Here is a 15,994-nt window from a genome sequence, read left to right as displayed (position 1 = left end):
AAATGGATCTTTTGCACCCATTTCAATTTTCAAAGGGAACTATGCACAAAGTTTCCTTTTGAAAATTAGGTATAAGGTACCTGTGGACTGTGACCTAATCTGGCTATTTGAAGATTTTTCTTTTAATGTATGTAATGCAGTATGTACTTTAGAGGTATGGGGTTTATATTGTAGATAATAAGACTGCGCAGTTATATATATATATATATATATATAAGGCACAATACACTATAGTTCTCCCAGGACAAGCAGGATGGTAGCCCTCACATATGGGTGACGTCACTGGATGGAGCCTTATCACGGAAAACATTTCTGTCAATGTTTCTAGAAAGCTTTGACTGACACTGGCACACTGAGTGCACTGAGCATGCCATGATCCCTGTGTTCACAGGGGTCTCCCTTCAGTCTTCTTTTTTCCACGATGTAGTTTTCCTCGCGTTCAGGAGCTCTGTGAGAGATTTCTCACAACATTTCCTCATGGAAACACTTGAAGTTTTACTTCACAAATAATTTTTCCCTACACAGGTCTCCCTTTGCATACATTTCATCGACGCTCGATGAGTACTATGCCCTGTTTTTCGGTCGGTTCCTGTCACCTCACTAACGGTTCCCATTTTATCTGACAGGCATACTGATAGGCATACTGAACGCATTAGTAGATCTTCTCCATAGATGTCTCCAACCTCACGAATGGTTTCTGAATCTATGTGTAGCGAGCAAAATCTTCTAGCGCTAAGGTCAATCAGCCTTTGACCTCTACGCCTGAATTGAATCACAGAGTGTTTTTCGGTCGGTTCCTGTCACCTCACTAACGGTTCCCATTTTATCTGACAGGCATACTGATAGGCATACTGAACGCATTAGTAGATCTTCTCCATAGATGTCTCCAACCTCACGAATGGTTTCTGAATCTATGTGTAGCGAGCAAAATCTTCTAGCGCTAAGGTCAATCAGCCTTTGACCTCTACGCCTGAATTGAATCACAGAGTGGACAGATTCTTCTCCCTACACATGCATCGAAATGCATTACCATGGACGCCTTTGCTCGCCTGCAGAAAAGGCCTCCGCTATGAATTTCTTCCGATACTGCTCATAGCCAAAACTCTCGTGATGCTACAACAGGACAGGTTTCCAGTGATTCTTATAATCGCATCCTGGCTTCGATAAGTATGCTTCCCCACACTTCTCAACCTATCACTCCAGTAACCAATTCGCCTGCCCGCAGGTCAGTCTCATAACAGAGACTCACTGCTGTTCTCAGGTACTGGTACTTTCACAACATCCTTCCACACATAAATCTTACCATTCGAAATGGGCAGGATTTACCACATGGTGTTCACAAAAAGGTATTAGCCCCTCTTTTCTGCACCACTCCATCTCTCTTAGGCTATCTAGTATACTCCTCGGATTTTGGTCCCCAGATATCCTTCACCCGGGTACACCTCAGTTCCATTTCACCATACCACCTGAGAGTAGGGGATGCCCGATTAATGGCTCAACCCCATATGAGTCGGCTTATCATGAATTCTCTACAGATTAAGCCTCCTCTATGATCACTGGTTATGGTATGGAGCCTACATGTAGTGCTTACAAGACTCATACGTTCCCCTTTTGAGCCTTTGCATTCCTATAACTTTAAAATTTTAACATGAGAAATTCTTTCCCTCGTAGCCATCACTTCTGCTAAAAGGGTCAGTGAGTTACCAGACCTTGTTGCATATTCACCCGACACTAGGTTCCTCCGTGACGACTGGTCCTCCGTACTCACCCTAATATTCTTCTTAAGGTAAATGCAGCCTCTCACCTTACTCAGAATATACTCTGCTCATTTTTCCCAAGGCCTCTCTCTCACCAGAATGAGAGGGCTTTCCACACCTGGGACTGTAAGCGAGCACTTGCATTCTACCTAGTCCGCACTACACACCATACAAAATACATCCAGCTCTTTCCCTCTTAGACAAAGACAAGCTGCGTGTTCTAGTGGGCAAACAAACTCTCTCCAACTGACTAGCAGATTGTATCGAATTCTACTATGAAAAAGCAGGCCTTCCTCTCCAAGGGTGAGTGAAGGCACATTCTGTAACTAACATGACAACATCGGTACCACACTATTGTTCAGTAGCAATTGCCGACATTTTCTTTGCTGCGACATGTAGCTCTCTTCACACTTTCGCAGCCCCTGTTGCTTACATATGGAAGTCTATCAAGACTCTGCCTTTGGCCAACCTGTCTTGAAATGCTTTCTTCCACTATAATCCCCAACTCCTTCTACAACCATCTGCTGTGATAGGCTGCCTCATCATTGCCAATAGCACCCTAATTATTGTACCTGCTGCACGAGTTGTCTGCTATTGGCTTGTTGTAATACGAGTCAGCCTGTAGCTTGCTAATCATCCATATGTGAGGACTACCATCATACTTGTCCTGGGAGAAAGCAGAGTTGCTTACCTGTAATAGGTGTTCTCCCAGGACAGCAGGATGTAGTTCTCACGAAACCCACCTTCCACCTTGCGGAGTTGGGTCTGCTTACGTTTCTTATTTTATTTTTTCGCTCACGCTTTTTGCTACAAACGGGACTGAAGGGAGACCCCTGTGGACACAGGGATCATAGCATGCTGGGTATGCTCAGTGCACTCAGTGTGCCAGTGTCAGTCAAAGCATTCTACATACTTTTTGACAGAAAAGCTTTCCGTGATAGGGCTCCATCCAGTGACGTCACCCGTATGTGAGGACTATATCCTGCTGTCCTGGGAGAACACCTGTTACAGGTAAACAACTCTGCTTACTTCCAGTAGAATCTTTTACTATATTTTTGACAGACTAAAGTGAGGTAGCTGTTGTAGGTTTTATGTATTGAAGTATGTGGTGAACTATGACTGCAAACTACATCCATTTCATATCATCATCTGCCGCCTTTATCCATTACATTTCCATTATTACATTTTTTGGTTTTCATTAGATATATATAGAAATATGATATGCTCTGTATTGGAGGGGCATGGAATGGAGACACTAAAGCATAGCAGAAAATGCAGTGGCTCTCTAACCTATCAATTATCGAGTACCAGTGGCTGTATTTAATTAATTAATTTATTTATTTAAAGGCTTTTATATACCGATGTTCATGTACTAGTACATATCGCGTCGGTTTACAGAGAACTAAAGTTGGAAATTACATCTAACATGTGGGTACAAATAACAAAGTTATAACTCTTTGCTTTTACTAGAATTTTATGGTCAGTTGTAAAAATACACAGGTAAACCAAGCTCTGTCTGACACCCCCATGTTTCTCAAACGGCACATTTGTTGAAAGTAGAGTAAAATCATTTTGAATTATGGTGGTCTCTGGTTCAGAATTTTATATCACGTAAAATCATCATAGGTCATTAACTTTCTTAAATTCTATGTACCATCCAAAGCACTCAGATCATCTTCTCATGCACTATTAGAAATCTCCTCTATCTGAACAGTAAGATTGGTATCTATACGGGTGAAAGCATTTTCATTGGCCAGGCCCACACTCTGGAATACCCTCCCACAGAACATATGACTTCTCATAAATAAAAAATATTTTAAAACCACTTTAAAAACATACAGGGGTAGATTTTCAAAGGGGTACGCGCGTACCCCCAAAAACCTACCCCAAACCCCCCCTGCGCGCACCGAGCCTATTTTGCATAGGCTCGGCGGCGTGCGCAAGCCCCGGGACGCGCGTAAGTCCCGGGGCTTGCATGGAGGGGCGTGTCGGGGGCGGGGCGGTGGCGTGCCGGTAGTGACGTGGCATTTCGGGGACGTGTCGCAAGTGACGCGGTGTTTCGGGGTGGCGCCACGGGCGTGGTCTCAGCGCGGGGGCGTTCTGGGGGCGTGGCCGTGGCCTCCGGACCAGCCCCCGGACCGGAACATGGAGCGCGGCAGCCAGCCCGGCGCGCAAAGTTACGCCTGCTTCCAAAAGTACGCGTGTGTGCAGATTTATAAAATCTGCCCCACATTTTTTTCACAATTGCCTTTCCCTCAACTCCACCTTAATTCTCTCCCTGTGATGCAGCAGACTTATATCGTTGTGAGACCCCACTTTGTTGAACTCTCGCCCCGATACTTATGAGAGAATGTAAACACATTTTTTGTATTTATTTTTATCATTAGGCAATCCTTGTTTTAAGTCTTATGTTGTAGTTTGTTTTAATCAATTGTGTATGTGTTTACTTGCTTCCATGGTTGTATTGTTGTAACCCACCCTCAACGTTGAATTGTGTGGACTAAAAATAATTTTAACTAAAAAAAATGTGGATTTCAACAACTTGGGACCAGATTTTCAAAGGGTTACACGCGCCAGGCCTATTTTCAAAAGGCCCAACAAGGCGTGTAAAGCCCCGGGACACGTGTAAGTCCCGGGGATTTACTAAAGGGGTGGGGCATGGGCGGGGTGGTCCAGGAGCAGGGTCAGAGGCTCCAGGCGGCCATTTGCCGCTGTGCCAGGGCTGAAGTAAGTTTTGCAACAGAAGAATGATAAAGGAAAGGGTAGGGGGGAAAGGGCGGGGGAGGTAGGGGATGTGGGGTGGGGTAGGGAATGTGGGAAGGCAGAGCGGCTCGGAGCGCGCTGACCCCTGATTTTATACTTGCAACGCACATGTTATAGAATCAGGCACACATGTGGTGCGCGCTGGGTAGTGCGCGCACATGTACGCCCGCGCGTACCTTTTAAAATCTACCCCTTAGTTCATCTTCTCTCATGGGAGATGAATAGATATTTTATAGCATTTTGTGCTATGTTGATTTTTTACCTAGCACATTCATATGTGTCCCCAGTGCACTGTCCCCAGTGCATTAAAAATTATGAAAACTAACTGATATTTAACATTGCCATTTATTATACAAGCAACTGCATATGGAGAATTTGTTATATCAAATTCTGAAATATATCTATAGTAGGTAAATCTTCCACATATTGGCACATAAAATATTTTATTTGGTTTTTGTTGGCTATGATTTGATATTTGTTGAGTATCATAATGCCTCCTTCAACTTATCATAATGCCTCCTTCAACTTACTTAACATTTTGCATATTTCTTTAAAAAAACTGTTAAGAATCTCATATTTGTCATGTTTTGAATAATGTCTGGGGCTGTCCTTTCCTAATTCACACTATCTTATGATTGCAATCTTGATACTACTTATACTCTTGAAAATAATGAATATTTTGAGCCAAAGAGAAAGAAAGAAGATGATGCCCCACACAGGTGCTGATGTCATCTGATGTTGCTGATGTAAAAAGTTCTCTAAGGCCAGAAAAGCCTATAAAGCTTTTCTAAGCATGGACAGATGTTCCTGTGCAGCCATCATATACACCTTCTCAGTAACTTTTGTGTCTGCTTGTGTGATATTTTCTCTTCTTTGGCAATTTCTCGCTGTTCTTTTGAGAGATTATTTTGCTGAAGGTTCTCCTATTTTGCTGCATGCTTCTTTAGTTGTTCATTAGTTGGGATTTTTGGTGCATTCTAAGTCTTTTCTATTTTTCTGCTTCACCGCTGTTTTGAGTCCTTCTTTTCATTGCCATTGATTGTTATTACATCATTGTCTGTAATTTTGCCTCAACTGATTTTCTTATAATGGCAGAAAAGTGGGTGGCTTCACGATATGCCCAACATATAGTGCAATCAAAAGATGTACATAATGGACTAACCACAAAGATTGCATAGGGTTTAATGGAAAAAGACCATGATTTCCTTCCTCAAAGGCAGCATCTATGCTAAGGTGTCACCTAGGGCCATTAGGTTTCCAAGATTTAAATAATTTGATGTCTCCAGTTCTTCTGTAAAAGTTTAATGTCTCCTTAGCACTGACGGTTTTCATCGATGGGCTGTTGGCTCATTGGTGGTGAGGGGACAGATCATACTCCTTGGAGCCAAAGTCAAAGATGAAGTCTGGGAGCAGCGAGTTTACCCTCTCTTCCCATCCATTGAAATCGGCATCAAAGAGTCAAGGTGTTGAGTGGTGTGCGGAGGCATCAGATTTGAGGCATTTTTCACCAACAGTGCTTAAAGCTGAGAACATGGAGAAAGAAGTGACAGACATTTTTTACTTCAAAGCGGCAGCAACAGGAGTTGAGTTTAGCCTTTGCATTAGGGTTAAGCTGAGTAATTCTTCAAGGGTTGCCCCATATCCATCAGTTCTGTCACTGTGGTATTGGTGTTGGCAACCTTTGAGCAGTAGCTCGACCAGAGGATCCTCGATGTGGTCTCAGTAAAACTGAGACATTGGCACTGAATACCATGATGTCAGTAGAGCCGATCCTAGAAACCCACGCCCTAGCAGTTGGTGTGTTGGCATCTAGGGTCTCTCAATACTCTTCATTGCCAATGTTGTCCAAATCAAGTGTAAGTCATTCAAACATTGGAGAGGAAAGTTTCTCTTTCTGCTCCTTGCTGTTTGGCTCTGAGGCCACAGCAGTCCCAGGAGCAGATCCTCAGGTGTGCTACAGTTTTTATCACTTGAAGTTAATCTGCTTTAGAAGTCTAGCCAAATCAAAATCTTTAGCGGGGCATGCCACTGTGCTGCCAGGACTCTCTGTGATGTCGTGTGCTCCCAGCACTTCCTGTTGTCCATTGCGAACTTCTTGGTTTAGACGTCTGTACTGATGATTTTGCATGCAGTCATCATAGGCGGAGTTTAGCATGTCATCATCGGTATGTGGATCATAAGTGGCTGATATCTGGTGTTTGACCTTTTTTATTAGTTAGTTCATAGCTATCTGAATTATTACCTTCCAGATAACTCATGAGCCTTATGACAATCAGAGGCACATGCTGCAATATTAGCAAGTTGTTACCAATTGGCTAGAGTTCAGATCTGATTGGATGGCAAGGCTGTCCATGTCAGACCTTAATTGTTAATCATGCCTTGTTTAACAAAATGTTCACAGTACTTTCTTGAGTTTTATATCTACAGTTCTTGTTTGGACATCATCTTATGCTGTTCTGAAATCTTGTACAGACCTCAGGTCTGACTCATTCACCCTGGCAAACCATACCCTGCTATAATATTGTTTTGATATCTGGAGCAATTAAACTCAGATTCATCTTATTGACCCATTGTACCCCTCCTCTTCTGTTTCCTGCCATTGTTTCTAACGTCTGAGCTAGGAGGAAGTGAATCTGGGTGTTTGTGTCTCTATCTCATAGCATACATCTATAGGCAGAAGTTGATTGTCTCTATGGAATGAATTCAGTTTTTTTAAGTTTAGAAAGGCAAAATAAAATATGATAGAAATAAAAGTATAAATATTTTGCAGTGGGTCCTTACAGGTATACTTTACAATGTCTGTCCACCTATTCACATCTCATTATTGTTTAGATATTGACTCCCAACAAGACAGTAGATATGGCTTCCAGGTTCTTGTTGAGGGTGAGAAACCAGCACCATTCTTTTTAGTGCTCATTAGTATTGTTTCTGATTGCTTTTCTTAAAAAAAAAAAAAAAAAATTATAATGGAGAAGCAAGATGGTGGAATGAACTTGGACATGTTTAACTACTGTGCTGACTTTTGTTTCCTTGTTGGATTTTTCCTTTAAGATGCCCTTGGAAATTGTGGGTTTTCCTTTCTGATCCTGTTCACTTACCTGGCCAGCATTTCATGTCTCAAAAATCTGCTGTACAAGGGATTGATGTTCCCATTGTGATTTCTGATGAAGGACCTCCTGTATCACCTGAGTAAAATGTTTCCCTCAGCACATTAGTTCAATGATCTCCACCAACTAAAAGAAACAATTTCCCACATAGGTTTCCTGCAGTGCTTGTAGATCACACTACTGCAGCGACTGCAGAAAAGTGGGCCCGTGAGTTCTTAGCCTCTGTGCAAGACCTTGGAGAACTGACTGTTCTGTGGTATTTTCCCCATTAGTCAGATGGAGGTAGTGATCCAGAAGTTGTTTTAGGATATCTGCCTTCTGGTTTATTACAGTTGGAGCAGTGTGTTTTTCTTGGTAAGTCTTTTGCTATATCATCAAAACTAGAAGTATTGGAGTTTTCCAAGAAATTTGTTGAAGACTGAACAACTTGATTTTGTTGAATATTAGCTTGAGCGGGCATAGGCATAAAATACACCTTGATAACAGAAGGAACTTGGTTAGACTCAAAATGTGATACATCAAGAAAATATTTATTTAAAGACTTGAATGTTGTCTCACCCATCGCTTTAGGAAAATTCAACATGTGAAGATTCAGGTGCCTATCTTGATTTTCTAGAAATTCTGATCTTCTGGAGAGGACATACCAATCTTTTACCAAAGTAGTGTTAACAGCATTAATGTCCCTAATGCCCCTGTCCATAACTTTAATTTTTCTATTGTGCTCCAACAGTTGACCTTCATGTTTGATCACCAGAGACTCATGTGTAGTTGAAACACTATCTATCTTACCACTTGAGTGCTAGCAGTGCTGGACTCACTTTGGAAGCTTTGGCAGGCTTAAAGAAGTCCCTCAATGACCCTGCTGGTAAGATAGATAGTATTTCAACTACCCTTGAGTCTCTGGTAATGAAACATGAAGGTCAACTGTTGGAACAGAAGAAAAAAAAATTTATAGTGGGGAAGGACTGCAGCAGCAACTGTAGCAAACTACTGCTACTGGGTTCCAAAATAGTTTTTAAAAATGTAAAAATAAAGCCCTTCTTTCTTCAGCATTGCTGCCTTGAGTGCAACTATACTGCTGGTTCTTCTGGAACTTTGGGGCTTTTATGGCTTTTCTGCAGTGCCACTCTAAGGGGGGGGGGGGGGTATGGAGGGGCCAATGCTCCCAGGCGCAGGGCCATAGGGAGTGCTGATGGCCGACATGGAGGCCCATGCAGCCGCCGGTGGGGCCTCATCCCATCGAAGGCTGAGCAGGGAACTACCTGCAGCTACTCCTCTTCCTTCCTGCCTGCGCATCCTTGGAAGAAAAATGTTGCTGGAGTTGCACAGGCAGGAAGGAGAAGGAGCGTCAGCCACATACATAGGAGGAGCAGCGATTATGGGCCACCGCAGATCCCACATCACGTCAGCCCAAAAAGAGGAGAAGGCTCAGTAGTAGGGCCGCCGGGGATCCCACGTCGTGACAGCCTGAGGAGGCCCAGAGGCGAGAGAGAGGCTGAGGGCCTGTAGTGTTGTGTGAGTGTGAGTTGAGAGATTTTGTGTGTGTGTGTGTTTGTGTGAAAGTGAGTTGAGAGACAGCATTTGACAGTGAGGGCCTATGCTTGAGCGAACCAGCATGAGGAAGTGAGAGAACCTGTGTGTGTATATGAGAGTAAGACAGCATGTGCAAGAGAGAGACAGTGTGTATGCATGTATGTTTGAGAGAGAACATGTGAGATTGAGAACTTGCATGCGTGAGACATCATGTAAGAATGAGAGCTTGAGTATGTGTGTATGAGGGAAGAAGATAGACGGAGAGAAAGGAAATAGAAAAAAATAGGAATTGGCCAAAAAACAAGAAAGGGTAGGTGGAAAAAAAAAGCCTGTGACCAACCGATTAGAAAACAAAGGTAAAAAAAAATAATAATAATTTTTAGTGATTGGCATTGGCATATGTTATCTTTGGGAATGTGCAAGAGTAGCACTTCCTCTATGTTGATCTCGCAATATACGAGGAGGAACTGGAAGTCTGCAAATGTTTAATACCGCGGGGCCTGCACAGAGGAGGCAGCAGAATGGGCTTCAGTGCCAGTAGCAGCAATTGGCGTCTCCCCAATTGTCACACAGCAGCAGTGTCAGCGGTAGCAGAGGAACAAGAGAGGCTCTGAAGTTGGCAAAAGAAGAGATGGGGGTCTGCCTTCAGTGTGTGCATGTGTATGAATGGGACTCTGCCTGGGGGTGTGTCTGTGTATGAGAATGAATGGGAGTCTTTCTAGGGTCTGTCTGTGTGAGAATAGGTGCCTGTGTGTGTGTATGTATCTGTATGGGTGAATGAATTGGTGCCTACCTGGGTGTGTGTGTGTGTGTGTATGTGTGCATGTTTGTGGGTTGGAGAAGGAGTGGTGTGAGAATGAATGGGAGCCTGCCTGGGGGGGGGGGGGGGGGGTGTCAGTGTGTGTGTGTGTAAGAGAATGACTGAGAGCTTGCCTAAGTGTGTGTGTATGTGTATTTGAGGGAGCCAGTGAGAGTGTGTGTGTTTGAGAGAAAGCTTGTGTGTGGGGTAGTGGGGGGGAAAGAGGGTCTTATAGCCTCAGAGTATGTCTGTGAGAGAGAGAAGTTGTGGTGGGTTTAAAAGGATGTATGTGTGTGTATGTGACTGTGTTTGTGTGAGAGAGAATGGACCTATGAGAGAGAGGATAAAGTTTGTGCGTTCCCATAACCTCCTAATCCTCGACAATCTCAGGGTGACTGGAGATCAGGAGTTCCCAGGTATGGACAGCAGGGGCTTTTTAAAATCCTCATTAGTTTAAATTATTGGGTGTTATTTGATATATGGCTGTTTTAAAATATGTTGGTGCTTGGGAAATTTTTAAAAAATGTAAATGATTTTAATTAATAGCAATTTTTCTATTTATCAGTAGTTTTAAAATATTATTTTATTAGTATGGCTTTACTATTATAATTGATGCTTTTTGTTTCTTGATTTATTTGTTTTATGAGTGGTGGTTCTGTTTTTCCATTGTTACACACAGAATCTGGCTTCTTGGGGTTTCCATTTCAGTTTTTGTCTAATTTGTGATCCTTTATTCTGTATTTGGCGAGGCTCTGTCTCTGCTCTGTGCGTGTGACCATGATGAGAGATTTTGCTAGTGTGTAGTGTCTGTATAGGGATCTATAGCAATCGGGTTTGATTTATTTCCTCACTAGATGCTGTATTGGTATTCTGGGACCCAGTATAATATTTACCTGTGCTTTTTCACAGGTGGGGTTATTGTTGTTTGAGTCCTTGGTTTTACTACCATTACGTTATAATAGGTTTGCTGTATAGATTTTGAGTGTCTTTTTTTGCGGAGTTTTGTGTCAGTTCACAATGTGCCTGGCAGTGGAAGGTGTTTTTGCTGCTACTACTGTGAGGTGGCATCAGAATTTGAAAATATTGTTTTGTATGATGAGCTGTAAGGGAAACATCCAAGCTCCATAGTTGGGTGAATCTCTGTGGCTGCACAATGTGTTACAGAACTGGAGGTGCAGGATTTATATTGACATTGCTTTCCTTCCTGTAAACATTCCAGACTTCCATAACTATGTAGAATTAGTTGAATGAAGCTGTCAAATCATTTTAATAATAGTTTTACTAGAAGTGTGAAACTAGCCAGTTTTTTTTAAATTTCGCAGAAGACCCTTTGGACTTTCTTATTAAGAATTTTTTTATAGCCAATTTTAAAGCAGGGGGCCATGCTATGGAGATGGGGGTGAGGTGGAAATGTCATTTTGGCACCCCCCCCCCCTAAATTCTTCTGTCTAAAAATACCACAGATTTTTGTGACCTTAAGCTTTAGTACAAGTAGGATGGGAGGGTGGGGGGGTGGCGCTGGAGAGGCAAATTATGCATTGGCCCCCGGCGCCAGAGACCCTTGGTAATGCTACTGCTTTCCTGTTATTTTTTAAAAGTTGAATGATGTCTTTAGAAGTGGAAGCACCTCCAAAACAAAGCAGCATGTCTCTGTGGGAGACCCACCCCACCAGCAGCCTTTCTTATATAATTATACAGTAGCTAGAAAAAGTTTACATTCCCTTCCAAAATGTTTACCTTTTATTGCGTTGTAGCCTGGCATTAAAACACTTGTTCCATGTATCTACACATCTTGTTCCATAACTGCCAAGTGAAAAAAAAAATTCCAGAATGCCTTAGAAAATGAAGAGGAAATTAAAACATGAAATAGCTTGGTTCAATAAGTGTCCACCCTTTCGTGGAACTAATCACCTTCAAAAGCACACACCAAGTGAATTGGCCCTTCCTGTGTTAATTGTATTGCTTCACATGATCATATAATTGCAGCAGTTCCTGTTGATTCTTGCTGCTGAGTGGTGTATTTCAAAGTAAACATCCAACCAGGAGCACCCATAAACTGTCAAAAATACTCTGGGTCAGAGTTGTGGAAAGGCACCTAGTTGGAGATTGTTATAAAAGAATTGAAAAGTCCTTTAATACCCCTCACAAAAGTACAGAAAAGTCAGAGGGGAAAACCTAATGCTCTCTGCAAGAAAGCAGCATCTTTTTAATAAATGCACAGTACTATTTCTGAAATATGTAGAGAACTTGGTTATAGCCTTAATTTCAATATTGATCTTCAGTCTTTTATTCTTTCAATACAAACTATAATCGGGATATTTTTTCCTTTCTAGGTGATCACATTTTTCAGTATAAGTTACCCAGATGTATCATTCCATATCTGAAAATGAGCCACCTTTGCAGTTAGAAGATCAAGAAGTAGGCATTGATCCCTTGCAGAGTTACTCTAGTGAACATGAAGAAGGTAAGTTTTCATTTTTATATCTATTTTTAAACATAAGGAATCTCATATAAGGATGTTATGGTAATGCCACGTGTATTATTTATATCATTCTTTTCCATGTATTTGTATAATTCTTTCAGCACAACTGAGCAGTTAGTGAATTGTTCTTAGAATACTCTGACAGCAAGGGAAACCATGGAAGGTCAATTTTCAATTTCAGATAGAAACACTAGCAAAATATTTAATATGTACTGTCATCCTTTTTAATCATAAACTGAACAGTGATCAGAAGAAAACAAACAGATTGACCTGCAACATGAGTTTTGCTTGAACAGACAGAATAAGACTTTTTGTTTCTGCAGAGATAACTCTTAACAGAGTCACTGAAATGGGTAATATGTGTCTTGGGTGCAGAAGAGGAAGAACACTTCCCAAGGAGCAGAACCTCTTCAAATTTCTACTGTCTCTCTAGAAAATGTGAAGAGCTACTGGAATTAGTTACTGCTTGACTTAAAAGGAACTCTTCTCTGTATGTTTTGATTATTAATCTTAATTTCATATTTATTTTCATTTTTAAGTACCATAACTTTTTTTGTTCAAAATATTGTTTTTCTTTTTCCATTTACATTTTCATGTCATAAGCTTTACATACTTATGGCATGTTTGTGTTTTTTTGGTGTTTTGATGTTTTGCATTTTATTTAGCAACATAGTTTTATTTATACTCCCCAGAAGTCCTCACTTTTAGGCACTACTGCTTAGGTTCTGTAGCTTCAAGCTGGTTGTTGAATCATTGCATTTTGTATTCTGTCACTATTTTTGCATTGTCCTGCCTATTCTGATACTTCTCCAAGAATTCAGATGGAAATGCATACTTGAGTAGTATCTGTTTAGTGCTATGTATTAGTCTATATGCTCATGTTATGTGAATTCACGTTTCTAGACCACTGCCTTTTTACAAAGAATAAACCCAAAGCAGTTTTCAAAGAAAGTACAATAATAATAAGCACACATCAATACATCAATAAACGATAAAACATCAGTAAACTAAATTAATAAATAACTGTTACTACATAACAAATTATCAAACTAGAAACAACTTCAACCAAACTTACTCTCATTAGGGAGGCAAAGCCATAAACCTCGAGTCTCCCTGGCTAGACTTTGAGGAACTGTCCAAACCCCTTTAAAACTCAGCTATGCTATTTGCTTTGACCACATCCTCCATAGCTTAATTGTGTGTTGAATGAAAATAAAAATTTGTTTTAATCTGCTTGTTAGTTTAATGGATTGTCCTCGTGTTCTTGTATTATTTGAAATAGTAAATACCCTTTCCAATTACCTCTCATATCCCACTCATGATTTTTAAAACCTATACCAAGCAAGTTTGTTTACCTGTAAACAGGTTTCTTCATAGACAGCAGGATAAATTAGTCATGATACATGGATGACACCATCCAACATAGACCCAGAGCAAAACAAAAGTCCCACTGAGCATGTTTGGGAGCTGCGGGAAGCAGACTGAAAGGCCTTGTACCAGCTGGCAGCAACTGTCTTTTCTGCAGTGCGATCTCCCAGATGACATCATTGCGTAGGTACAGAGTCATACCAGCACAGGGAATTACCAAACAGCTGGCTCTCTCCGGGTTTGTTGCAGCAGCTTTGCAAGATATACTCTAATACCTCAAAGCTATATATCAGACACAGGAAGCAAAATTTTCAGAGGAAAGAATGCCCTAGAATAAGAGGTGAAATATGAACCTCCAGGTGGACAGACTCAGGAACAAAAAATATTTATTTATGGAAAGGGGGTAGATACATGCAGCAGCCTCTCAGAGGAGGAGGTAGAGACCAAAACAGTAACAGAATTCAAGAAAGCATGGGATAAATATCACCAAGATCAGTCCTGATCCTCCTCGGACACATGGTAGCTGTGGTGCAGGTGGTTTTTCTGACTCATCTACACATGCAGGGTATTCATTGGGGTCTCTGATGCCAATGGTATCAGTAATTTCAACCTTTATCTTATCAAGGCTCAGTGACATCTAGGATGAGATCATCCATTTGGTGGTAGGTGAATCTGGAACTTCTAAAAGTCGGTCTCTCACTGCACGTCCCACTGCATCAAATGATTCTGTCTTCTGACGCTTCCACTAAGGAGCAGGGAACACTCTCTGGTGCAACGTGGATCCAAGGATCATTGTTCCCAGTGGAGAGTCATCTGCAAATCAACTACCTAGAGCTATAAGATATTTACTGTGCTTTGAATACTTTCTTACCTCCTTTTGGACAAAATACTTTTTTTTTAACAAAATCATTTTTATTAAGAAGATGTGCAAACACAGAGGCAAAACAGTATCGTACAAAATATAAGACAGAGTCAGAGCTATATAGCGCAAAGACCGAAATGGGCAGCCATGTCCCTTCTCAGTACTAGTCCTATATAGGGTACCATGCAAATCTTCGTTTTGTAGAAAAATCAACCCTCTCAGCCCCAGGCTTACTCACTGGGCAGTCCAGCGACTGTCCAGCCACACATCCATCCATGCAATCCTCAACTCATACATTCCATTCATCCCTTCAGCCCAACCCCTTTGTTTCTCCCACCCCCTCCCATCCCTGGGAGAGACCAACAAGCCTTTGCCCTCACAAAAACATAAATACTAAGAGACGTTTTTGGAACAACAAACACATAGGACAATCCTCAGATATCCACCCAGCCCCTCCCGATTGGGTAAGAATAGGTATCATAGGCTAAAGAAATAATTCCAGCTGAACAGAAAAGCGCAAACACTGATTATAGTCAGTTCACCTGATAACCGACCGGCAGCAGGCTGGTTTGTAAATGTGCAGGCAGAAGATAAAAACATTTGGACCAACTCTCACAGTATCTCTTATCTGGCTTCCTGTTGCTCTTTATATGGTCCATCCACTCCATCTGCATGGCAGTTGCCATCAGTCTATGCCAAGCTGCTACTTGAGGTAACGCAAGGAGGTCAATCCACTCAATCAAAACCTCTCTGCAAGCTAATAGAATGGTGAGTCTTCCGAAAAAACGGTCATGGGAAGTGGCACAGGGTGTTAGGACCCCCCACAGACCTGACATAAGAAGTCTATCTGACTTCGGGAGCTGTCCATTGATGCATCTCGCAATGAACTCTAGTACTGTAGCCCAAAAGGATTCAAGGTGGGAGTAGGTAAAAAGTCGATGAATCATGGTACCAGCTCTCACGTACACTTAATACATAGCAGCGAGGCAAACGGCCCATTTTGAATTGACGGGCATCGTCGCAGATGGTGTGATGCAAGATCCAAAATTGTAACTCCTGCAGCCCCAAATCTGGAATGTGACAGTGCAGAGTCCAAAAACAGAGTTGCAAATAGGACTTTGTAAGTGGCTCCGTCCATACCGCCGACCAGTAAGCGGTGAGGGCGTCCAGGGGATCTGCTGTAGCAGATTGCTTGCTCAATGTGCTCCAGTCCTTGATAGAGTTGCAAGAGTACGCAGTGTCAAATATACTCTTAGCAAAGGAGGATTCTCTTTAAAACACCTCCTGGGTCCAGTGAAATGAGTGAAGATAGTGTCGTACTTG

General features: G+C 41.8%; 1 protein-coding gene across 10 annotated transcripts in view; it reads left to right on the top strand.

Annotated features, from left to right (window-relative positions):
* The window catches only part of TBC1D5 (TBC1 domain family member 5), a 1,653,915-nt gene that overhangs the window by 612,831 nt on the left and 1,025,090 nt on the right, over positions 1-15,994 (top strand). For all 10 annotated transcript variants that reach the window (XM_029589267.1, XM_029589269.1, XM_029589266.1 and 7 more), the window contains one exon: positions 12,293-12,423. In XM_029589267.1, coding sequence (XP_029445127.1) covers positions 12,324-12,423 — 100 coding nt within the window. In that variant the 5' untranslated portion in view covers positions 12,293-12,323. The remainder of the gene's footprint in view (positions 1-12,292; positions 12,424-15,994) is intronic.

The sequence above is a fragment of the Rhinatrema bivittatum genome, chromosome 2 (assembly GCF_901001135.1).
Source record: "Rhinatrema bivittatum chromosome 2, aRhiBiv1.1, whole genome shotgun sequence".
In the NCBI taxonomy this organism is placed as follows: domain Eukaryota; kingdom Metazoa; phylum Chordata; class Amphibia; order Gymnophiona; family Rhinatrematidae; genus Rhinatrema; species Rhinatrema bivittatum.
This window is presented reverse-complemented; position numbering and strand designations above follow the sequence as displayed.